At 58.6% G+C, this 18991-nt stretch overlaps 1 protein-coding gene across 2 annotated transcripts in view; it reads right to left on the bottom strand.

The window, feature by feature from the left end:
* The window catches only part of EEFSEC (eukaryotic elongation factor, selenocysteine-tRNA specific), a 111473-nt gene extending 92482 nt beyond the window's left edge, over positions 1-18991 (bottom strand). Inside the window, exon 1 of one of the 2 annotated variants that reach the window (XM_043442050.1) lies at positions 18538-18991. In XM_043442050.1, coding sequence (XP_043297985.1) covers positions 18538-18835 — 298 coding nt within the window. In that variant the 5' untranslated portion in view covers positions 18836-18991. The remainder of the gene's footprint in view (positions 1-18537) is intronic. The other variant, XM_043442049.1, reaches the window with a different exon arrangement.

The following is an 18991-nucleotide window of genomic DNA, read 5'->3' as shown; positions in this document are numbered from 1 at the left end:
CAGAACTGAAGGCCGTTGCCACCCTGGGAGCCCGTCTTCTCTTCGTTTTGCTTTAAAGCCACGGATGACTTTGAAAGACGGAAGCGTCTGGCTGTACCAGGCCTCCGGCCTCCGAGAGTCAGGCTGCGACGCGGAGCGGTGACCCGCCAGCTCCCCGAGCCGCAGAGGCTGCGCCCGCAGCTCCGACCCCGTCACAGGCCCCCCGCCCCGAACCCTCCCCGGCCGCCTGGTTCAGAGCATCTTCTGCTTGTGGGGCCAGGGGCGGGGTTGCCAGGCCATCCGACGTGTCAGCTCCCCGGGCACACGCGCCTCCTCACCCCTCTGCAAGGCCTCACCTTCCCGCTTAAAGACAGGGGACTAGGAGGGACGCCTGAGCCCGGACGGCATAACCTCGCGTCCAGGGCTCAGTGTCCATGAGAAATGCACGTTGTGCCGGCCGGGAGGGGGCTGTGAGGGGCTGCCTTGGACAGGGGACGGGGTTGATCCAGGAAGCAGCCGGGCCATTAGGCTTGAGAAACCACGGCTGAGGGCGCCGGGCCAGGCGAGAGGATGCAGAGGCGGAATCACACTCAGCCTTACGGGACAAAGCAAGTTCACGTGCTCGGGTCACCTCAGACTTTTTTATAACAAAGAAAATGACGTTTTCTCCCGACCTATATGAACAAAACCACAACAACCCCCCCCCCCACTTCAGGCTTCCTCTATGCTACATATCATGGAGATAAGAGAGCAATTTTTTCCCCATTTAATGCAATTATTCCATCGTGTGCGTTTTACTGGTTAAAATCTGCAATTTGAAATCATCACTCAGATGGGAACCTCAAACAACAGGTTTTATTTGCCTCCTGAAAAGTATGGATCACGGGGAAGGAATTTTTTGCCCTGATGAGACAATAAGCTCCTGCCTTGCTGACTCAGATCGCTTGCATATTAATTTGCTTCAGACACCCCCAGTCCCTGCTGAACTCGCTAAACTGCGGGCCAAATTCAATAATCCAGCAACCTCCCACTCAATGCCTCACCAAGATAACTCTGCATGTTTAATTTAGAAGTACCGATCGCTTTTCAGTGAAGTGCTAACGCAGCCAGCCCCGCTGCTGTGGCCCAGGGCTCTGAGAAGCACCCTGCAGACCCCGGTCTGAACCCGGGATGATGAGGTGCACAGCCCACGTCTCTCCCGAGCGGCGTCTGTTCATCCAAATCACCGAACTGAGAAACACGCCCCGCTAGGTTAACCTCCCTGACGTACAGGCAAGGAGATCAAGCTTCAGATACGCAAATATTATCTGGGCCGATTGTATCTGATTAGCAAGAAATACTCAGTCCTCCGGCCAATGTGAATGCCCAGCTACTCAGCTGAACTGACCTAAGGCGTTTTTTCCTTTCTCTTCGGCAACCGTGTTCCATGTTTGACCCCTCAAATTTATTTTAAGTAGTTTTGCAAACAGCTTCCTCTGCCCCTCCTCCCCCGTGCCGCCGGCATCTCACGTTTCTCGTGCACAGAACATGTTTTGTTCACCTTGGGAAGCGGCACTTGGGGAAAGGGAGAGACCGCCTCGGTCAAGTCGGAATCAGAAATAGGCCCCATTCATCCCAGAGGCTCAAACGGGACCGAGGGCTTCCTTTCCTTTCCCTGGAACAAGTCGGTATGAACACTGGCGTCCCCCAGAACTGGGATGCACGGCTGCCTTTCCAGGCTGTGAAAGCAAGTCTCCCTCCGGCCGTGAGGTGCAGACGCCCGCAAACACAGGCACACTCCCCGCGCGGCTTCACATGCACTGGGCCCAAGGCACAGCTGCGTCTTCTCTGCGGAGACCCATGCTGGTCCCGCAGGAGTTTTCACAGTAAAATGACAATGCCAGTAACAACAGCAAGGGTTGGGAGATTCAGTACAAGAAGGCAGAGCTATCAGTGAGAAGCAGTTTCTGGGTCTGGTAAAGAAAGGAGGTCTGGGAGCTGCATGGGAGAGGAGCGGGCGGCCAGGCTGACCTGGCTCGGGGCCTGGGCTTCTTCAATCACGGATGCTCCTCGGGAGGTTCTGGAAAGCTGCACGGTGAGTGAGCTCCACGGGAAAGCAAGGTTGTCTCTGAACCTGAAGCCTGTGTGCCACCTCTACCAACATGCCGGCCCCCGAATGCACTGACCTCCAGACAGTCACACTTAGAGACATCGCCGTTAAGCCAGCTGAGTCTGCATACAGCCGCGGTACCACGGTTACGGCTTGGAGAACGTCCGCCCCACGGCGGGTCTGGCTGCTGCTGACTTCCTGTGAAGAGTCGTCTTCAGAAGCTGAATTTTTCATGCTTCTCAGCCCCCAGAATATAAGTGACTTATGGAGACTGCTTCCAGTTTCACTTCATATGCTGAAAACATCACGGGGAAAAACTGTTTAAGAGTTTCACTTGTGGGAGAAGGAGAAAGCTTTGATAATTCTCATTTGCCCGAGAGACTCTCCTTTGTAACAACCCCAGAGTCCAGCCCCTCGGTGACAGAGCCATCAAGGCCTGAGTCGTGCCGGGTCCCTGGGGACCCCGGCTCAGCACTGTGGGCTGGGCGCACCCTGCCTGGCCCGGGGTGTCCAGGCACACACCGACCCCTCCCGAGCCTGAAGTCTGCCCTCAAGGGCCACGCGTCTGTGGACAGCATCTCTGGAGGCCCGGACGCTGACCACTTACACCAAGAACGTCTGTGCACGGCTCACGGGTGTGACAGCCACGAACAAGCCCTGGAGGGGCCACATGCCCTCTTTCTTCTGGACGCTTCACCCAGCTCCTTGCAGGTCAACCTTCCTGTTTATAAACACAAACTGGAGCCTGCTTCTCGAAGACGCAGGCCTCTACACCGGAGCAGCCCCTGGGCCTCAGGCACCTGCCCCACAGAAGAGTGAACGCGCGCAGGTCTCCGAGTTCGCTGCAGCGACACTGGCTGCCCGTGGGTCTCCCCACCGTCTCTAAACGGACGTGTTGTCCGCTCGGCCAGACAGACAAAGCTTCCAGAAATTTCACTCATGCAGATCTGGGGGAAATGGAAAATCAGCAAGGCCACTTAAAAACCCTCATAAAGGGTTAATGTTTGCTAGCTTGAAAACTTCAAAATACATCAATGTTATGTATTATATTTGACATAGTGGGAACCAAACATGCCCTCCAAATAAACAATAAACTCGGGAGGAACTTGTTTTCCCAACTGAAAGAAGGGCACCCCATCCAGTCTTTGGAAAAAGGGGAATTTTCTGAATTTTTCCCCAGGTTTCAAGCACATCAGGCTCTGAAGAGCCTTCTTCCGTCCTGGTACTAAAATCAGGAGTTAACGAAAAGAGCTTTCCCAGGCGCAGTCCCGTGAACTCACCCACGAGCCCCCCACGACACTGAACCGGCGTCCAGGTGCTCGTTTACAGAGGAACCAGAGCGTCTCAGGGAAGCCCACGTCCACGGCCACGGAGACGGGGCCTGCTGCCCGGGGCGCAACGCTCACAGGCAGCACCGTTTCCTGAAAGCTCGTCCCGCACCAGGCTCGCTTCTTCTCATCCTCAGGACGACTCTTTCCTATTTTGCTGACCGGAAGTCCAGGCCCCAGGAAGTTGGGGAATCTGTCCAAGGTCACACAGCTAACGGCTCAAATTCAGCTTCTCAGGCTCGAAACCTGAAGCCTTTTAAGCTGTTCTGCATTTCCACTTACGCTGTTGTGTGTTGTTCTGAGTTTTTCTGTCGTATGGATGCCCAGATCCCTTTAAGGAAAGCGTGCTCCCCATCACACACTTTGGGAGTGTGTGATTCAGCAGGGACAGGCACCTCTCAGTGCACACGCAGAGAACAAGCTGGGGCCTCCGGCAGCCCGGCCTCTCCTGGCAGACAAAACCCGCTGCTTCCTAACAAGCATCCCCGTCTCTCCCTGCTCTCTGGCCCTCTTTCCGCTGCGGGCCCTGCCTCCTCCCAGTGCCAAGCGCCTTGCAGTTTTCCAGCCAGATTCACGTAACGAAGCGCTTGTGCTTCAAGTGTGGCAATTCAGTCTCTCCCCAACGACATCACGGCCGAAGACAAAGTAGACCTGGCCATCTTACGTTCCCACCATGTCAGACACCATCCATCCGGCCTCTCTCTCCCACCAGACACAAGGAGACTTCTGACGAATGGTTTATTTTTACGGGAACTATCTTTTAAAAATTAAAACATCACATCACACTTGGCTGTGCTCCTAATAGCTAACGCCGCTTACTGAGACCGCATAGGCTGCAGCGAACTCTGTGGGTCTCAGAGCCGCGCACTGGGGTAAGGCAACAGCTTACGGGGGGAGCCTCACAGAGCCCACACCGTGACTCCTGTTTGAAGACGGGGAGACTGAGGCTCCGAGCAGCCACTGCCCCTGAGGGGTTCCCACTTGGGCCCTTGTCCCGCCCGCCCGGGTTGTGCGAAGGTGTGAATGGGAGGCGGCGCTGGACTTTTACGGCCCCCCTGAGACAACCTCCCCTGGCGCCTACCAGCCTCCTCCTGGCCTGTGACCCCAGGCTCCCGGGACCCAGCGGTCAGCCCACAGCTTTCTGTCCACATTCATTCCCCCCCCAGCCCTGGCCGCAGGCAAGGGACGGCACCCTCCCAGGAGGGGGAGCCTCCTCGCGAGACCCAAGTTCAGCCCCGGGGCCAGCACCGGCCACCCCCCTGCAAACACACACAGGTGCTGACCAGAGACCGCCAAAGAGGACACAGCCCAGCATCAGCGCATCTCCAGTACAGGACGCCGTCCCAGGCCAGAACCTGAGCCCGACTCGGGGAGAAGAGGGTTCTGTTGCAGTTTGAGTAGGAAGCGGGGGAGAGGGAGAAAGAGAAAGAGAAAGAAAGTCAGCCGGTGATGCCATTGGGGGTGGGGGGCAGCTCGGCCCTGCATCCTGTGGAACGGCCAAGCAAAACAATGAATCTATTTTCCCTCCCCTTCTCTGCCTGAAAAAATGCAAGAATTTCGCTTCCTTCTTTGAAACACAGCTCTTGCATAATTTCAGAGCTCACTCCCGCTGTCTGAAGCGCTGAGGGAAGGGGGTGCTCAACTCTCTCAAGCCCTCAGAGGGGGGCGTCCCGTGCGGACCCTCAGAGCTGGTCTGCACGCCCCCAGCGGAGAGGGCGCCAGGCCGGAGCCGACCGTACCCCGGCTGCCACAGCGTGCCCCACGAAAGGGCCACCATTCCTTTCCGCGGCACGCGAAGGCAGGAGAGTCAGCCAGCCAGCCACACAACAAGCCAGCGCCAGAGCCAAAACCCCGTCTCAGTCCTGGTGGCCACAGGGCCCAGCCCGGCAGCCCCTGCCCTCGGGGAGGTCAGCCGCGGACCGCCCGGAGGACACGCACAGGACCCGCAGTGACCGGGCCTGCAAACCTGGGCGGCCGGGGCTGAGCCGACTGCACCACGGGAGGAGAGGAGGCCAAGAGCACGCTCGGATGCACGAGGACGCGGCGCTAGAAGCCTGGTCCGGGACATCCGCTCTGTCCTCGGCCCTCCAGGCCCGTGAGGTCTCAGAGCAGTCGCCCCCAGGGCAGCCCCCAGGCATGGGGGCAGGTCCCAGGAAGTGGGGGGGGGGGCTGGGGGGCAGAGGCCAGAGCGGGCATCTCCTCCAGGCCGCAGGGAGACCTTCCCAGCCTGCACGCAGCCCCTCACCCACCCGAGAGGCAGCGGCAGGCCCCGCGCCCTCTCACACGCAGGCACACAGCCCTGCCCTCTGTGCCCGGGGCCACACTTCAGCACGTCCCCTCCACCCGCGGCTGCCTCCCGGTACTGCGGGGTGTTGGCAATCAGCTCCAGAGGCAGAGGTGCGGAAGCTGCCTGTGTTTTGAAGGGCGGATCATAATTCAGGTTGGAAGCTGACACTAATCAGTTGATATTCACCTGAAAAGACCAGATAGGCCGTGCAGGAGCATTTCAGCAGGGGCACCGATAAGGAGAGGGAAATAAAAATTACTGGTATTTACTCGGGCTGCAACGCTCGCGGAAGGACTTCTTTTAAAAGGGAGCACTTCAGAATGGCTATTCAATCTGAATTTTCCAGATAGCCGGGGAATCTGCGCGCACAGAAAGCTCCCTATCTGTGCCATCGCGTGTCTGCGGGGCGCCGCGCACGTCTCCACTGTAGGAATTCTCACTCCGTGTTGCTCCGTTATGAGCTGACGGTGACCCGAAGCACACACGGCATTCAAGAATCTGCCTGGAAATTACTGCCAAGGAACGTCCGTTCCATTCCCTGCTCGCCACCCCCGCCTCGGGCACCAAAGATGGTAACCAGCCCAGGACCCAAGGTGGAAGCAGCATTCCGTCCCCTTACAAACCAGGCCTCCTCGAGGGTTCTGGCGTTTCACAAATTGCGTTCCTGGAGAAGCATGGCATGAGGCTCTTTTGAAAGCCTCAGCTCAGGCTCCTGCTAAGAAAAGCCGGAAGAGGGACTTCAAGGAATACAAGCGAGAAGGCCACCCCAGGCTCCGGCAGGGCGGGCACGGTCAGATTCTGCGTCAGACGCTGCTGACCTACGGACGAGCCCGAGGGGACAGCTGTGCTCACACGTCCGCCTTGCACGCTGCATCTGCCCTGTGGACGCAGTCACCTGGGCAGACGGACGCTGTGACTAGAAAAGGTGGAAAGAGGGAACTCAAACAGGCCAAGCCTGGGAACCCCTCTCCTCCCGATGGCTCTCGGAGGCTCCATCTGGATCCCCACGTGCGGCCGCGGGCATGCAGAGGGGCTGGCGACGGAGAACGGGCAGCCACCCCCGGCTGTGCCTCTGGCCTCACGTCCCGCACCCCCAGCCCTCGGCTTCCTGTAGTGGGGCAGAGGGGCGACGTCACCACAGCCTGTCCAACCACGTGCCAGCGGTCCTGCAGCCCATGCTCTGGTGCACCCGCCGAGCGAGCAGGGTGACCGCCCGCGGCCCAGGCGTGCAGCCGGCGGGAGGGAAGTGGCCGTGCCCTGGGCCGCCTGGAGCCGTGGTAGGCCACACCTGGGCTCCACCCACTTCCTCGGGGGCTTGGTTGTCCCCTCCCAGAGGCACCTGAAACCTGCACTTCCAGGCTGAGGGGAACAAGGAGGCCGTGAGACCCCGAATCTGGGGGACGGGGGTGTCAGGAGGACTGGGCACCAAGACGTGTCTTCCAGCCTTGAAAGCCGCTCCGGGAAAACGCCATGGAGGAGCTGAAAATAGGCAAATCCTCGGACAAGAGCAGACACGGTCGAGTCAGCCAGAACTGTGACCTTGGGGAGGCAGGCAGAGCACCTCTTTTTTCTCCTGGAAAGTCCCTGCTTTGGCTAATACCACAAACTTGCAGAAAAAAAAGAAAACCAAGTGAAGAGGGCTGACAACTGAGCCCACATCTTCAAATGCTTTAAAAGTTAAGCCCGATAATCTTTACACTGACGCGAAAGGGGCGGCATATGCATTTGACCCCTCGCTTCAAACAGAAACCCTCCCATATGGCTTTTAATTGGAAGGCGGTTGTTTTGCTTTCTCAACACTCTTTAACCTCTGCCATTGTACGTACAAGGCTGCAAACCATATTTCCATTGATTAAAAAAAAATGAAAAATAAACGTTCAAAGAAACAATATTTTTCTTTTTAAGGAAAAATAAAAAAGACAGCAAGCAGCTCTTTTCTGGAGGGTCAGCGCTTAAAGGCGCACACGGAGGCCACCCCGGCTGCAGCTTACGGTTCATTCTGTCTCGGAAAGCCCGAGGTCGTTCTCACTCTGCTGACCTGTCACCCCACATGGATGTCTCCACCCAGGACCGCGAGCAAACACTGCCCTCTTGTGCACCGAACAGGCCCAAGTCGGCAGGGAGATGGGGACGCCTCCGCCCAGCGCCGCCTCTGCACGGCCCGGACGCGGTCGGGAAAGGGTGAGACACATGCGTTACCAGGGAGCTGGCTCCAGTGTCCCCTTCCGGGACAGACAGTGAGGTAAGAGGAAGACGGAGAGGTTCGGCTGATGAAATCAGACCCAAAATAACTGCCTCTTATCTTTCCTAGAAAAGAGTCATTCCTCGAAGAGAAACTTCACTGGTTTCCATGGCAGGTTTTCTTACCTACTTTTACAAACTTTTAGAAACGACTAACGAATCTGCAAAGCAAGTCCACAGTACTTCTTTCTACCTAGGAAATATTTGCCAGGAAAATATTCCACTTGATTCCAGGGGGAGAAATAAACATGTGGGGGGACCCCAGTTGCTGCTTTTCAGAGGAACCCCCAGAGCTCAGTCAGGGTTCTTCCTTCTGACGGGCCCCGACCTGCAGGGTGACCTGCACCCTGGAGTCCGGGCTCCGTGCCCAGAAGACCGCCCCGGCATCTTGAGAGAGCCTCATGGGATGTAAACCACCAACCCTCAGGACAGGACCCGACGGGAGTGGAGGCCAGCCTGCCGGCGGGAGCCCACAAGGAAAGCCCTGGGCTTCTCGGGCCGTCCCCAGGTCTGCTCTGAACCACAAGCCACCCGGACGCCACACCCACACGCACCCTTCCGGACACAGTCAAGATGGGCCAGACCTCATGCCAAACTCATCTTGGGGGAAGGTGAGAAAGAAGGTGAAAGTCGCTCAGTCGTGTCCGTTTCGTTGAGACCCCATAGACTATACAGTCCATGGGGCTCTCCAGGCCAGAATACTGGAGTGGGTAGCCTTTCCCCTCTCCAGCGGATCTTCCCAACCCAGGGATTGAATGCAGGTCTCCTGCATTAGGACTCTTTATCAGCTGAGCCGCCAGGGACGCCCACTGGGGGAAGAAAGTGCAAAGTCTGTCCCCAGGGGACTGGGGGCACCCAGAGGAAAAGGCAGGGGCACCAGCACTTTCAGCTCCTCCAGGCCCTGCCCGCAACGCCCAGCGCTTGGCTCGGCAGTCCAGCCTCAACGGCCGACCACAGTCCCGGCGTCCTGGCTGCTGTCCAGCTCACGTGAGCCAGGAGTACCCGCCGCTTCCTGTTTCCCTGTGGTCCTGCCCTCCCCTCTGGGAAGAGAAGGGGGTCCAGGGCCAGACAGAGGACTCGGCGTGTGAAGCTGGTGGAGCCCTCCCTCCTGGCCTCTGTCCTCCAATCAGGACCGCAGGACACGCGCGGCCTTGTCCTCTGGCAAACCGGAGATGGACAGACTCCAAACAGCCACATCTGTCCAGCAGGCCAGCCCACAGCAGGCTCCTGTCGTGGACACCGGCTCTGGCAGCCGGCTAGAGCGGCCCCTGACGCACAGGGCAGCCTCGGGACCCGCCTGCCTGCCGCTCTGCCCCCACGTGTCCTGCTTGCTCCTCCCTGCACGCCCCCACGGCGGACACTGAGCCCCACTCTGTCCCATCGCCCGCGTAAACGCCGCTCCAAGCGTGGGTGTGTGGCTCAGGGTTTGCAGAAAGGATGGAGGAGTGGACGCATCAGTACGCCCTTCCTTCCTCAACGTCCGATCATAAGGAATCAGGTCCCCTGGCCAGATCTTCAGGGTGCTATGAATCCTGGGAGGAGAGAAAGCAAGCCCCGGGGGCGGGCCGGGGGCTCCAACAGCCCCAGCCTCCTGTGAAGAGCAGCTGCCATCAGGACGGAGGTGGGCAGAGTCCATGTCAAACACCAGCGCCCCCGATGCCATGACCGAGGCTCCACACACTCCTGGGGTCTCGGAGCCCTCCTGTGGGGAGCACGGGGAGAACTCGATGGAGACCCTGGCAGGCCCTGCATCCAGCCCACGCCCTCTGGCCTGGGAAGCCCGGCCCCTCTCCCCAGGAGGGTCCAGTCACAGGCGCGCCCTGTCAGGGTGTGGGGCCCAGGCTCACGTTCAGCCTCCTGGGTTCCTGGGGACCTGGTGCACCAGGAAGGTCACCATCAGGGGGAACTCGGGCCCCAGGCTGGACCACCAGGGGCAGGAACTGCTTTTGGTCCTGCTGCCGACAAGAGCTGGCTGAGGTGGGTCACCGCGGGCTGCCACCACGCCGGCCGCCCCAGAGGCCCCCCACCTCCACAGCTACTGAAGGACCCCACGGGGCCCACAGGCTCTCGCATTATGTTCATTTCCCCATCCCCGAGCTCGGGGGCAAGTTCAGAAGTCCTCGTCCTGTTGCAGATCAGGTCTGAATTAATACCCTTCCTCCAGAGAACTCCAGTAGCAAAGTGGAAACAGACGCGCCAGACAATGGCCTTTGAGAGCCCCAGCAGGGCCGGCTGGTGACAATGCGGCCCCAGGCTCTCCAAGAAACCTTAAGGTTAAAGGTTCACGGAGGCAGAAGAATTACCAAAGTACAAGTTTGTTCAAATTTCCTCCGGCAGATTTAAACAACCAGGGTCAAGCTGAAGATCGCTGACGAAAAACCTATGAGACAACCCAGCCCCTTTGAACTGCGTGGAGAAAGGAAAATATACGGTGTGGGAGGAATCTGTGCTGTAGCTTTTAAAAATGTTCTTGAAAAGGTCACCCTGTTAACTCCGGAGCGCCGGGCTGAAGGATGCCTGAGACGGGCTCCCTAAGACAACAGGCTGTGGGCGTCGCCGTGTGCGGCAAGCTGCACAGGGTCACTGCGGCCCTGGCCCCGCGTGCTGACCCTCTGCGGGCCATGAAATTAACCACCAGAGCGGCAGCAATCTGCTCCGAGTTAAACTACTTTGCTACGCAAAGTGGCCTGAAAATGAAATATGAGGATTGAATTTCCACTGGAAGATTAACTCGTCTGACCTCCAGGCAGGTCTGCTCCGCAGTGAACCCTGTGTGGCGGAGGGCTCCCAGCCCCGCCGGAGGCAGGGTGCGGGCCGCGGCGCAGGGGCCGGCCTGCTCACCCGCGCACCCGCTGGGCTGCTCTGCGCCTGCGTGGAGGCCCTGCCCGTGGTCCTGGAGTCGGTGGCGGCAGGACCCCCGCCTCCTGGCATCGGGCGCAGCGAACGCACTGACCACGGAGGGCAGACCACCGGGTCTGGGGGGTGGGCCAGCGTGGGCACGGGGAGGCTCCCAGAGACGGGGTAGAGCCAGAGAGACCCGCAAGCAGCTCGTTAAGCCTGGGGTCCTGAGAGACACAGACACAGCGGCCCCTCGGGAAGGGCCCTGTCGGCCTCTTGCCGAGTTTGGCCTTTACAGCAACGGAGAGAAAATGAAAACCTTTTAGGCAGCGAAATAAAATAACCGTGTTAGCCGTTCAGAGAGAGTTCTCTGCTCGGGCGGGAAGGACAGCTTGCAGAGGGGCTGGAACCCGAGACACTGCCGGTGGTGCTCACCTGGCGTGGGGTGGACGGAGGCCTGTCCGGGGAGCGGCCGCGCTGGGCAGAGGGGCAGGCGGGTGCGCAGCTGAGGACGCCGGTGGAGGAGCAGGAGGGGGCGGGGGTCGCGGGAGCGCGCCCCCGCCCCACTGTGGAGAACCGGGGCGCTGGTCACTGTGAAGGGGCCACTGGAGTCTGGCGGACAGGGAGTCTGGGGGCCTGCAGCCAGCCCCACAGGCGCCTGGAGAGCAGGTGGAGAACCGCCTGCTGTGACGTGACTTCAGCACCCTGAGTCAAACTGCAGTGTCCGTGCGGGAGCGGCGACTGCACCAGCCCGGGCAAGGACCCCGCAGTTGCCCGCAGCTCCTCACTACCCCTGCGCTGTGCTGAGAGGGGCACCCCGGCAGCCCTGAGCGTCCTGCTGGCGGTGCTGGGCATGCCCTGCACGGGCTCTCCAGACACGCCCCGTGCAGCCAGTGGGGGCCAGCCCTCCCCGCCTGGCCGACGCCGCTGGGGACCCCAGCGTCCTCCCGGCCTCCCGTGCTCTGCCCACTCGTGGACCCCAGAGGTGCTTAGGGAAAGCAGCCCCACTTACGGAAAGTCTTTTTTCTCTGGGGCAGAAGCTCTGAGGACCGCCTCCGAATGGATCGCATTTTAGAGAGCAGGGAACACCGGGGTCACACACATAGGAGGGTCTCGGGTGCCCAGGGCAGGGGGCCCTGAAATTCACCTGGATGTGACCCCAGCAGAGTAAGCGCCGCCCTGCCGCACAGCCAGGAGGCAGACAGCCTTCATCCCGACATCAGGTGACAGAGGCTGAGCCCTCCACTCAGGGAGCTTTACGCCACCGAGTGACCCCAAGTGGCAAAGGCGGGGCCCCGCGTCCAGGGGGCCCAGCAGGTCAGCGCTGGCATTTCCCAGTACTAACTCTAAAAGGGAATAGTCAGGTTTATCTGCAGGTAGCACCTGTGCGTGCCAGCAAACAGACATCCTCGGGAAGTAGGTTAGAGACAAAGGAAGCGATCGCAGTCTCCTTGAAGCCCCGAGACACAGAGGCATCGTCCTAGCCTGAGAGATACAGCAGAGGGAAACTCAGCTCCTCTCTCAACAGCAAAACTTGTTTCTTCTCCTGCCAAGAGAGGATCACCAGTCAACTAAGTCCCCCTCCCCACCAGCCTCGGCCACTTCAAAGCAGCAGGAGCCTAATCACAAGAAAATAAAGACCCAATTAACAACACACAAAACTCCAATAATCCAGGGAGAATGGAGGCACAAGTCTGCGCTTTCGACAAACTGACTTATGTACAAACTGCTACTCAGGAGCCGGGCTCCCCCCAAAGCAGTGCGGGCTGAGGCCATACACACGGCCTGCAGCCGCTCCGACTGGGCCCCAGCAGCCTCGTTTCTGGGGGAGACCCCGAGTGTGGAGGGAAACCCCCGCCTTGGGGCCAGTTGGCAGGACATGGCAAGACAATCGAGGGCCCAGAGGAGCAGCCGCCTGGACGGGAGACGCTCCCGGGCGCCGTGCCCACTCCACCGCACCTCCCCGGGCCCTCTGAAAGCACCCCAGGGCCTCCCCCGACAGGAGGCGCCCCAGGCTCCGGAGATCCGGCCCCGTGGACTCTGCGCTCGGTGTACACTCGCGCGCAGCGAAGTGGTGGACTTCTGGGCTGTTACATAAAAGCTCCTGATTGTGACATGCTGGCAATAAATTTTTATAAAAAAGGAGTTTAACACAGGGGCCATCAAAACATACCTGCACAAGACCCCAGTGTGCGGTGAGACCCTCCACGGGGCGGGCAGACAGGAAGAGCCTCCTCCTGCCGGCACTAAGGACGGGGGTGGGCGGGTCCAGGAGGAGGACCCAAGGGGCCCTAAGAGCCTTTAAATCGCACTTCCAGACACCCCTGACAGCCTGAATAGTGTCGGGCACACATGGTCCTCTCAAACCATGTCCATTTAATTCAACTCACTTATTTGTTTACCTCAAATATTACTGAGAAAAGACAGCCCAGAGAAGGGGAGAAAATATTTGCCAATCAGATACCTAACAAAGGATTGGTACTCACAATACATAAAGACTCTTACAACTCAATAACGAAAGCCAGATGAGCCATCTGAAAAAAAGGGCTCAGGATCCGGATACACCGCTCTCCAGAAAAGACGAACAAACAGAACAAGAAAACATCAGGGAAATGCAGGCTTAGGTGTCAGTGAGCTATCACCTCACACCCACCAGGATGACTATGGTCCAAAAGCCAGGCAATCCCAGTGCTGGCGAGGCCACGGAGAAACCCGACGCACGGACGCTGCCGCTGCTGAAGACCGGCGGCAGCTCCTCGAGAAGCAGAGTTACCCTCTGACACAGCAACTCCACTCCTACGTACAAACCCAGGAGAGTGAAAACATACGTCCACACAAACTTCTGAATACAAATGTCCACAGTGGAGTTTCTCATCATCGTCAAAAAGTGAAAACAGCCCAGACGTCCTTCAACTGATGACTGGATTTTTAGGGTTAGGGTTATAAAGGGTACTATTCAGCCATAAAAAGGAGGAAGGTGGAAGGGGAATTTAACAGGCATGGTTTTGCTTTTGTAAGAAGAAAAGAGCTCTGGAGACGGAGGTTACTGAACTGCAGACTTAAAAATGGTTACGATGGTATATTTTATGTAAAATGTATCTTACCACAATTAAAAACAAAAATGGATTTTTAAAAAAGGAATGAAGCATTGTGCACACTATACCATGGATGAACCCTGGAAGCAACACGTTTGGTGGAAGAAGCCAGACACAAAAGGCCACATCACGTGTCAGTCTGTTTGTACGAAACTCCAGGTCGGGCACACGGACAGACGGGAGCAGACGGGAGCAGGCGAGAGGCTTCCAGGCCTGGGTCAGGGAAGGAGTGGGGACCGCGGAGGCTCGGCCTGGGTCAGGGACGGGGTGGGGACCGGGGAGGCTCGGCCTGGGGCAGGGAGGGCGTGGGGACCGCCGGGGCTCGGCCTGGGGCAGGGACGGGGTAGGGACTCCTGTGGCCGTGCGGACCTCCTCACACTGACGCAGCTCAGGCTGCAGCACTGACGACACAGCTCTGGGAACAGGCTGAAGACGCTTAAATGTGCACCAGAAATGGGCAGATTTTATGCTATGTGAATTACATCTCAGAACAAATGTTTAACAAAACAGCCTTGACAGTCCACTCTGCCTGGCCCAAGAGCCACCCAGAGGCCTCCAGGCTTGCGGGAACAGCAGGTGGAAGACCTCCAGGTCCCCTTGGGTCCCCAGAGCTCCAGAGACTGTTCTCCACATCACCTCCCACAGCATGGCCTCAAAGGCCTGCTGGTCAGAGGGAGCCTCAGGCCCAGCCTGGGCCAGGACCAGCCAATGCAAGGACAAGCATGCAGGGAATAGGTCTCAGGGTTTAATTGACTGGTTGGTTCCTGGGATGCCTGCCCAAATCTTATTCCAACCTGGATGGAGTGAATCTGAGGCTAAGGGAGAAATTTAAAGCAATTAATTTTAAGTGGTCACAGCTTTACCAAAAGCTGTGGCTATGGTTTCCTCTTGACTTTGATTATAACCTTCCAGCAAAACATTCGCCTCGCCAAAGCAAGTCTGCATTATTTTCTATTCCTAGCATGACTAGAAAATATTCTTTGATTTAACATTTGATATGTTTTGTTCTCAAGGGCAAGCCCCATGAGAAGAAAAATGTACCCCAGCAGAATGAGATATGACTACCTGCTTCCATTTTTCTTCCTGGTTGGTTCCTGCTCAAATATTCTGCATTCATTTAAACTCGAGGCCACGTCTCTGACGTTACACAGCTCCCACACTGTCACCCAACCCCCAGCAAAGTCACCTGCTGGCCAGCGGCCGCTGCTGCAGGCAGAGATTGACTTGGGTCTCCTAGAGACACCGAGGGATCCAGGCTTGGAAGAAGGGGTCCTACCCGGCGCACACCGAGGAGCAGGGGACGAAAGCCAACGGATTCTAGGAGGCAAAGGAGTTAGAGCTGAGGAAGCGCCTCCACTTGTATCATCGCCCTTAAACATGCCTCAGCATTTGAGGACAAGAGTAACATGCCATAACTCAACACAACGAATTTCTAGACAGATCCATGAAAGACTAGGGGTGGAGAAAACAAGATGTGTCTTTTTGCTTGGTTGGTTTTGCATGAGAACAACACTTGAATTCCTGGGGTGGCCGGTCCCCCTTGTGGCCCCTCTGCTTGGGCCACACGGCCTGCTCGGTGCTAAATGCAGACGGCCAACGAGCAGAGTCAAAACCTGGGGGAAACGCATGGTCATTAGCACACGGGCCTTCTCGGGGCTCCAAAGAGAGCATCGCACACAGGCTGCAGGCATACTCCCGGAGAGAGCGGCTGAAAGCACGGTGCTGCTCCATGCTGTCCCGTGAGCTCGAAGACATGGAAGAACAGAGAATGGAAGAAGCTTAAGCGTCATAAAGAATGCTCCCCGCCGGCCGGCAGAGACAGGCTCCCAGGGGCTGCCCACTGCCCTCCAAGGCTAGGAACCCCAGCCACATGCGTAAGGCTGTGACAGCTCAGTAGCTCTGGCCATGCAGGCCCAGAGCGGGGCAAGCCCGGCGGAAGCACCGCTGAAGCGGGGCACAGGGGGCCGGTGATCAGGGCGACGGTCTGGCACAGAGCGGCCGTTCATTACCCACAGGCAGAAGAGACCGGCGACACTGCGCTGTTAATCCTAGCAGCCACAGACGACTACAAATGGCCAAGCCCAGCCGCCAGCATTTGTCAGACCTCCTCCTTCCTACCAGGGCAAGAGCGAGGATGGGTCCAAGTCCCTCACCCCCACTCAAGCCCCATCACTGAATCTTGCCGAAGTTCTCACTCTGAAAGATTTATACTCTAAAACGGATCAGAGGAAAATACTGCCCAGAAACACCATCACAGGGCTAGGACGGACGGGCACCATGTCCGCTCACACTGGGAGAGCCATCGCTCCGTGGGCTGGTCAGCATGGCTCGGAACGAGCTCTGACCCTCTGCTCTCTGCCCTGCTGTCAGCCGGCAGGGGGCAGGCACCCTGCTGGTGACCTGTCACTGCCCCCGACAGCCTCGGGCTGGCACACGGCTTCATTCATTCGGAACTCACCGAGTGCCTCCCACAGGCCTGGCTCTGGTCACAGCACTGCGGACACCCTGGTGAGACCCGCACTGTTCCCGCTGGCTCCCACGGAAGACGGAGAACCTCAACAAGCGAGACCACCAAGCACATCAGACAGCACAGAGGGCTCGCGGGAAACAACGGGACGAGAACGCAGGAGGGCGGAGAGCCAGGGACACTGGGTCAGTAGGTCCGAAGGGGCCTATCTGAGGAGGTGACGCTCAAGCTGAGACTTAGGTGAGGACGAGTCAGATGGTCCAAGAGGGGGGAGCAGCAGACGCAAGACTGGCCCGTCCAACAAGGAGAAGGCCAGCGCGGCCGGAGGGCAGGAGACAGAGACGGGCAGAGGCCAGACCGTGCTCCCACGGGGGCGACGAGCAGCCCCAGGACACTCTTGAGGCTGAGAGCCGACCTGATCTGACCATCACCCATCCACTGCGTGACGGACGAGCCGAGGGAGGAGAGGGCCCGTGGTCCAGGGAGGAAGGACAAGGTCCAGGACGCAGGAGTCCAGGCACAGAAGCCAGGACTCAGCCTCTGGAGCCGTCTCAAGAAGACCAGGACGTGTGAAGCCTCTGCGTCATGAGGATAACGCGGGGATTCACAGACCCAGGTCACGAGCAGCAGAGCGGCTTCCAGCCCCTGTCCAGGGAACTCCAGTTTCCTCAGCGGAAAGATGGGCCGCACTCCCCCCACACGCCCCTCCACTCAGCATTGCTGCACAGACACAGGTTTGTAGCCACAGGCTGGCAGACACTCGAACGCATTCCCTTCTACTCAGAAGGAAAAGCCACTTTTTTCTCACTTCCCCAAGGGGAAGGCGGGCATCTGATCTACTGAAGGAAGAAGAGCAGCAGCCTGGGGCCCATCGCCTCCATGTGCTCAGGTCTTGCGTTAACACCCGTTAAGAAGTGCCTCCATTTCCTCTCCTGAAAACAGGAAACGGTCTCAGACTGCCCGCAGCATGGACCAGTCGGGAGGCGACAAGGTGGAAGTGTTTGACACTCATCGTACAGTCGGGGACCCCTGTGCTCAATGATGCTGCCCACCAGCCAGCCAATGAGACCATTTGAACAATCTGTGCTCCTACATGTGCCCGTGGGCCCAGGGAGTGCCGTCAGAAGGAATAGGAGGAGAAGACAGGTGGGAGATACCAGGGTCCTGGGTCCACAGTGAGAAGGAAGAGTCTCTGAGCTACACACCCTCTGTGCCACGTGCTGGCGTCAAAGCACCATTCTTCTATATGAAAGGAACATGTTTTAAAGCCCTGTCCGTGGAGTCCAGTGTACTGCAATGGGTGTGAAAAGGTAATTCCCCAGAGGTACACTAGCGCCTTCCTTTGGAGGGACGGAAGGGGTAAGCAGCGGCCTTCTACCTGGGCTGTGATGTTCTATTTCTAAAGGAGTAGAATGTACTCACGTACTACGTGTACTGTTAAAATTAATGAAACGGCACATCACAGGAGGGCATCTGAGAAGTACCACCAAGACCCTCTGCCCAGGCATGTCCGTTCTAGGGGCTCTCCTTACAGACACACAAGCCCACCCACCAAAGATGTCTGTTCTAGAAAACTCACTGAAGAAGCATCGTGAGCAAAAATGGCAAAGGACATAAATGTCCATCATTAAGACATTAAGAAAATGGTGGTGCCAATGCACAACGGATTTTCACGTGACGCTGAAAAACAATGATGTATTGTGGTGTCTGTGTGCACTCGGCTGCTCAGTCGTGTCCGACCCTTTGAGACCCCACAGACTGTAGCCCACCAGGCTCCTCTGTCCGCGGGCTTCTCCAGGCAAGAACACTGGGGTGAGTGCTGCTTTACATATAGAGGCCGCAGCTTGGAGTATCCAGTGAAATAGTGCATGCAGTGTTACCACTTTGTTTACAAAAAAAAAGAAAAGAAAAGGAAGAACAAGAAGAGGAGGGGGTCGACGTATACACAGGCGCCCTGTCTGCAAGTGGAGCTCCCGGAAACGGAAACGGCGCGGGAGGGGGCGGCGGCCGACTCCGGGGACGGGCAACGGGGCACCAGCGGACAGCGAGTGGACGCCTTCCGGGCACCGTGCGGGTCTCTGAGCTTCCCCGACTTGGGCTGCGAACGAGTGGGCAAGTGTGTCACGCACACACGTGGTAAAAAGACCTAAAACGCTCGGCGTCGCCGGGGCGCCGCCCCCCCCCCCCCGCCCCCCGGGCCCCGGCGCGCTCACCGCCGATGATGGTCCGGATGAGGGACGCGTGCCCCGGGCAGTCGACCAGCGTGACCTGCAGCTGCGGCTCGGGCTCGGGCTCGGGCCCCGCCCCCGGCGCCGGCCGCAGGTGCGCGGGCAGCGGCACCGAGAAACACGAGAAGCCCAGGTCGAGCGTGATGCCGCGCTCGCGGCTCTGCGGCTGCTTGTCGAAGGCGGCGGTGGAGGCCGTGGTGCTGAGCGCGCGCGCCAGCGCCGTCTTGCCGCTGTCGATGTGGCCCAGGACGCCCACGTTCACGTTCACCCGCCGGCCCGCCATGCCGCCGCCGGTCCGCCCGCGAAGCCGGCCCCGCCGCCGCCCGCGCCCGGCTCGCGCGTTCCGCCGCCGAAGCTTCCGGTCCCGGTCCGCTCGCCGGGGCGCCGGGGCCGCCGAAGCGCCAGACTGGAAGCAAAAGCTGTGTGTCCGCGGACATCC

Source organism: Cervus canadensis, chromosome 22 (assembly GCF_019320065.1).
Source record: "Cervus canadensis isolate Bull #8, Minnesota chromosome 22, ASM1932006v1, whole genome shotgun sequence".
In the NCBI taxonomy this organism is placed as follows: domain Eukaryota; kingdom Metazoa; phylum Chordata; class Mammalia; order Artiodactyla; family Cervidae; genus Cervus; species Cervus canadensis.
Note: the sequence above shows the minus strand (reverse complement) of the source record. Positions and strands in the feature narration are given on the sequence as shown.